The sequence below is a fragment of the Heptranchias perlo genome, chromosome 36, assembly GCF_035084215.1.
Source record: "Heptranchias perlo isolate sHepPer1 chromosome 36, sHepPer1.hap1, whole genome shotgun sequence".
Lineage (NCBI taxonomy): Eukaryota > Metazoa > Chordata > Chondrichthyes > Hexanchiformes > Hexanchidae > Heptranchias > Heptranchias perlo.
The window spans coordinates 14,151,620-14,158,106 of record NC_090360.1 but is presented as its reverse complement, the minus strand read 5'-3'; the positions used below and the strand labels follow the sequence as shown (position 1 = coordinate 14,158,106).

At 46.3% G+C, this 6,487-nt stretch overlaps 1 protein-coding gene across 1 annotated transcript in view; it reads left to right on the top strand.

The window, feature by feature from the left end:
* Positions 1-391: 391 nt before the first annotated feature.
* Positions 392-6,487, top strand: part of fuom (fucose mutarotase) — a 90,679-nt gene continuing 84,583 nt past the window's right edge. The window contains 2 exon segments of the mRNA XM_067972593.1: positions 392-649; positions 5,044-5,112. Coding sequence (XP_067828694.1) covers positions 565-649; positions 5,044-5,112 — 154 coding nt within the window. The 5' untranslated portion in view covers positions 392-564.

Here is a 6,487-nt window from a genome sequence, read left to right as displayed (position 1 = left end):
GGTGATAGGTGAACAGGACTCTGTGTGCGTTAGGATACAGGCAACAGAGTTTGAGGCAGGATAGACTGAATAAAACAATTTCAGTAGATGGGGCAACCAAGAGACATTCCTGACTCAGAAAAGGAGCCAGCAGAAATTTAAGGGAAGAGTGATAGCATCGATTAACTTATTCAAACCAAACATGGGGTCGGGCAGTGAGTGGGATGGAGGTTTGAGTACTGATGAAAATTCATGGAAAACCTTAATTAACACGAGGCACAAGAAGGTAAAAAAAGAGCTTCTATTTCAAAACTCAAGAGGTTTGTGTTTGAAATTGCTCTTTCTGATCCAAATCAGACTGGTGGGGAAGAGAATGTGGAAGGATGTTGGAGTGGAGAGAGATGGAGATACACTTTGGGTGGAAGGGGAAGAGTCAGGTAGAATGAAACGAGCAAGAAGGTAATCCCGAATGTCTTTACGATTCCCTCGTTATGATGGTGGAGAATCGTTGAACTGTTTGTAACTTTTCTCTCCCTGCAACAGCGCCGTATTTTACACTGCGGCTGGAATAATAACCGGAGAGAAATGGTCATATTGCGAGGGATCCCCAACATCATATCCCCCGACCTGCTTTATGTTTTGGCTAAAATGGGACACGGAGATGAAATCGGTAAGAATAAACGGGTTCGTTTTGCTGATGAAAGTCACCCCAACATCTGTCCGGACCCCAACATCTGTCCGGACCCCAACATCTGCCCGGAGCAAGGCTCGAAGTCTCTGCGGATCCGACCCACCGAGAGAGAGAGTTCCCGCACTGTCGCTGGATTTCAGTCGAAGCCCCGGCTCCGGCTCCAGGTCTCACCGTCACTGCCCGGGTTCAGCACCGCCCTTGTTTCAGTGACTTTTGTTTACATTGTTTCAGGAGGTTTGTCACTTTCACAGTCCGGTTTTATTGGACTCTTGTCCCGAGGGCCTGGTACCGAGAGCAGGCAGAGTTTAATCTCCACCTTTCACCGCGCATTTAGTGTGAGACGCTGCTTAACCCACTGGGAGTCGCAGTTGATCCTTCCAGGTTTTATTTTTCTGGTTAATCCACTCTCCTCTTTCCTTCCCCTCGACCGTCTCTCCTTCCCCTCTACCTCTCCTCCCCCTCTCTCCCCTCTGCCTTCTCTCTTCCCCTCCCTCCTCCCCTCTACCTTTTCTTCTCATCTGCCTTCTCTCCTTCCCTCTACCTTCTTCTCTCCTTCCCCTCTGGGTTTGCTCCTTCCCCTTAGCTTCTCTCCTTCCTTTATCCTTCCCATATATCTTCTCACCATCTCCTCTCTTTCCATTTCTCTGCTCCCCTTACCTCACTTCTTTTCTTTCCTCCCCTTCCCCTTCTCCTTTCCTCCCCGTCCCCTTCTCCTTTCCTCCCTCGTCCCTTCTCCTTTCCTCCCTCCCCCGTTCCCCTCCCTCTTTCCTCCTCATGCCCCTCCTTTCTTCCCCTTGTCCTTTCCTCCCCCCTCCCCTTGTCCTTTCCTCCCCCCTCCCTCCTCCCTCCTCCCCCCTCCCCCCTCCTCCCCCCTCCCCCCTCCTCCCCCCTCCCCCCTCCTCCTCCCTCCCCCCTCCTCCCTCCTCCCCCCTCCTCCCTCCTCCCCCGTCCCCTTGTCCTTTCCTCCCCCGTCCCCTTGTCCTTTCCTCCCCCGTCCCCTTGTCCTTTCCTCCCCCGTCCCCTTGTCCTTTCCTCCCCCTTCCCCTTGTCCTTTCCTCCCCCCTCCCCTTCTCCTTTCCTCCCCCCTCCCCTTCTCCTTTCCTCCCCCTTCCCCTTCTCCTTTCCTCCCCGTCCCCTTCTCCTTTCTTCCTCGACCCCTTCTTTCCTCTTTCCCCATCCCCCTCCTTTCCCCTTCCCCCTCTCCTTTCCTCTTTCCCCATCCCCCTCCTTTCCCCTTCCCCCTCTCCTTTCCTCTTCCCACTTTCCTCTCCACCTTTCCCTTTCCCTTCTTCCTCCTCCCCATCCCCTTCCCACTCTCCCCCTCCCTACCCTCACCCTCGCCCTCTCCCTACCCACCCTGATGTTTCAGGTTGTCACAGAAGATGATATATTATGGAACTACTGTTATTATGTAGAAAAGCAAGCAATAAATCACCTAAACCTTTTCATCTGAAAATTGGCATTTAAAATTACATTCCGAGAAATTAATTTACAACTCTCTATTTTATGTTGTGTTGAAACCTGCACATGTGATTCAGAGGACACGCTGAAAAACACTGTGGGTGGGATTGATATATGCTGAAGTATAAGGAGAGTTTTAATTATTTTGATGGATTTTCTGCTGCTCTGTGGAATTGATGTTTCATGGGGCCCAACCTAAAGTAATGTGTTTACATAGGGTGTGAATCAGGCTTGGCCTGCCCCAGATAAGGAGATAATAAACATGACTAACTGTAAACCACAGCCAGATTCTCACAATACCATAGTCCAAAGTTATAAACTACTAAATAATATATATTTTTTATCATAAATGCAAAACAAGGAACTATTTAACTGCTTTAGCACTGATTGTCACATCGACTCACATCTTGCTTGAACCCCTCCTTGGTCCTTGACACTTACACCCATCCCATCCTCAACCCCCCGAAAAGGAGGAGAGCCATTTGACTGAGATGGGTTCACTGCAGGACACTTCCCCTAACCCATTCCATCCTCATCCATCACACAACTTAATTGACTATGAAGGGGCCAAAGAAGTCAAGTGTCTGAAACCAGTTCTCACACAGGGGTGGAAGGTAACCAATCTGATCCAGTCCACGATGTGCCACCATGCCTTTAGAGGGTGAATCAATCAGAATGACAAACCTTGCAGGTATAAGCATGATGGTGCGTAAATCATCAATAGGAGGAGGAAACCCATATTAGTAATTTTGGAGTACAAAATTACAAGTTTAGAGTGAGTGGAAAGTAGTTTTGACTTCACACTGATGGTAAACTTGTGTAATGTAAGTTAAGGTAGATACTGCATAGAATTATCAGGGCCAAAGTGATCTCCTGGACTAGCTTTGATCGCCTAAGGAGTCGGAGAAGAATTTCCTAGATTTTTTCTCCCCAAATTGGCCTGGGTTTCTTATCTGTTCTTTTAACCTCTGCCAGGAGATCACATGGTTTTGGATGGGGTCGGGAGTGTTTCTATGGTGATGCACAAGGTATCACAAATTGTGTGGGACAGGCTGGATGGACCAAAGGGTCTTTTCCCATCCATCATTGTTTGTATGTGTTAAGGCCTAAATTGACTTTGAAGTGAAATGGAGTGGTCGTAGGCTGGGGAGGAGAAAATCAGTCAAGATTTCTGCTCATGATCGCTATCCAGTGACTCCTTCTGGAAAATGCCCACATGTGGACATTGCATGAGGACAGGATCAGGCATGTCTATGATGGCCCATGATTGAGTAGTATGGCAAGATTCATTGTCTAGGCTCATATAAATCTTGGCTACTCAGCTGAGATACTAGAAGGTGATCAACACCTGCTTCAAGCCAGTGCTAGGTTGGGCCCTCACTCTGGGTTCAGGCTGCATTTACACTATAACTACAGCAAAACCACTTTGCACCAATGCTACAGTTGCAGTGTAATTGTACCCTTAACATGCACACAAAATAATTACTGTACCATAGACCAAAGTCACAAGTTATACGGCTGTATTTTCTGTTTAACTAAATGTGCAGTGATAATAGTATTTTACTCTAAATTGATAAAGGCACAATTTAATTGTCAAATAGATTCACATCACGTTTAAATCCTCCCCTTGGTTTTCACATCTTCAGTTCCAATCCCTAATCGTTCTCCGACTTCCCCCCCGCTCCAATCCTCAATCCATCACCACGCGGACTGCAGCGGTTCAAGCAGTAGGCCCACCACCATCACCACCTTCTCAGGGCAAATAGGGATTGGCAATTAATGCAGCCTTGCCAGCATCGCGCACATCCCGAGAACAAACAATAAAAAAAAGATGGTGATTCTGCTTGCTCGGTCTCTTAAAGCTGATTACGTCGCCATGTCTAAAAATGCAAACGAAGATGCACTTTAAATGATTTGGATGAATTTTTGTGCTTATTAAAGTGAAGGATCTCCATTCCGGGGAAGGGAACTTTTCCACTTTTTCACCCAGTGTCACCATCAAGTAGTCCAAGTCAAGCTGGCACAGTTCTGTTCCTGGCCTGTGCTGAGTTAGCTGATCTCAGTGGGGCAGCCGTTGTAGCATTACCATTAAGCTCACTGCCCCTGGGCTATGGAGTGGAAAATCAGCTGAGTTCTTGCTTTTGTTTGATATCCAGTGACTCCTGTTGGAAAGTGCGTATCTGTGAACATTGGCTAAGGACAGGACTGAGCTTAATGGTAACACCCCCCAAGGTCAAATAGCCAACTGACACTCACTATCACAGGAAGAGTAGCCACTTGGACAAGGCACTGGAGAGCTGCTGGCAGGTGTGGAATTGTACCAGAGCATGAGCCAGAACCTTCAGTAGATTGGCGGAGAACACTGGGGGAAGGGTGAGGGGAGGAATGTAGCAGTAATCACATTGCCCAGGTACAGTGTTCATGGTAGACATGGACAAATGTGCTCAGATTTAGTGTCACATCCATATATCGACCTCACCTGACATAGGATCTTTCAAGTAAAGCATTCAATACTACACCTTATGTTGTGTTACGTTACTTTTACCCATTGACATCTTCAAGAGATTTTAGCATCATTTCAATGCCAGACACGCAAGCTGAAGAGTGCATTTGTGAGCGAGACTGAATTTAAACCATGACAGTTGCTATTCTGTAAAAGCACTTGCATCTGGGAATGTTTTGAAGTTACTCTCCCTAGAAAAATCTATTTGACCTTGCATTTCTTAAACAAACAGTATTTTAATTTTGGCAGCCATCTATTGTGGCAGATAAACTGTTGAATCATCAGCTGAATTTTCACCATTGTGGTTTCCTGACTGCGTACTTTCCCAGCACTGTTTTTACACTGGGCTTTATATGAAGCATGTTACCCGGGAGGCCCCCTTATTCATCGCCAATGTTTTATCTTTCAGTGCTTGCTGATGCCAACTTCCCAACTTCCTCAGTGTGTCGCTTTGGCCCGACTGAAATAAGAGTTGATGGTGAGCATTGCTTTCAGTAAGGATTTTTACCATTGAAAATTCTGAACGTAGTAATAAATAGCAAAACCTATAGCTCCCCTGGTAGGCAGGTTCTACGGTGTTGCCAGGTATCATTATAGTTTTGGTCAGTGCTCAAAGGTGATCAGCACCTGCACCAATTAAGTGAAGGTGTTGTCAGACCTCTCCATCAGCCTTTCTTGCATTGAACCTTTGCCTTAGATAGCAATTGACTCCGGTGCCTTTTCCGCTGCACTCTCAGACCTCTTCGACACACTGTTGATCTTATCCTCAGCCTTAATAACTTCCCCATCCTCTAACAGCCCGCCTGCCCTCCTTCTACCCACGTCCCGCCACACAGGCTATTAGAATAAAGTGTTGATCTCAGTGAAATTGATCTCAGTTGATCTCTGTGCTCACTCAGCCTCACCTTGCTAATGCACTCCCCCACCATACCATGTCCACTCCCTTAATCTTGCCAAGTCGTGATTGTTATAAAGCCACCTCTGGTCACTTCCTCATCTCTCTCACCATAAACATGGCACTGCCCACTTCTAACCTCACTCACCCCTGCTGCATGTTCATTTATTTTAGCTTCATTTGCAGCATGTGATTCAGTGGGCTACAGACAAATATGTCATTCTTTTAGGTGTAGAAAGTCTATATTAGCTGAATGCACCAATCATTGTGTTACTAACCCAGAGTTCACTGATCTCAGCTGAGGTGCTAGACCTGGTCTCAAGCATCCCTTGTTTACGGAGGGGATAAATCACCTAGGGTTCCCCTTGCTGATTGCTGTCAGTGTGATAGGGTGAGAACAAGAGCGGGTGGAGCTGGAATGCCTTCTGTGATTGAATAGCCCTGACGACACTCACACGTAAAGAATGGTGATGGGTGAGGTATTGAAGGGTTGCTGGTAACTGTTCAAGCACAGCCCTGCATGAGAGCTCTTTCAGGAGAAAAGGAGGGAATATTGAGGAATTTTCTTTTAAAAAGAGTAATCCTGGTCCAACTATAAAATTTCTCAGGAAATGTCTGTGCTATGGCTGTGGTGTGAGAGGTGCTGGGACTGTTACTTTTCTCTTTGGGCATTGTCTCTGTATTCTGTGACTGTCACACTTTACACTAGCAGATATGAAAAAATGGTATTGCCCATGTGAAGTATCTCTTGGCATCATTACCATGATGGTACTCAAGAATGCTCTTAAATGCCCAACCTAACAGTGTTCACGGAATAGTATTAGTCAATTGAGTCCATTGATTCAGTGACTCACAAGAAAGAGCAATTGCAACAATTGTTATTGATAACAACTACCTGTATATTCTCATCATAGATGTAATGTGCTTTTGATTTTGGAATAATTTTCCTGTGAGGAAC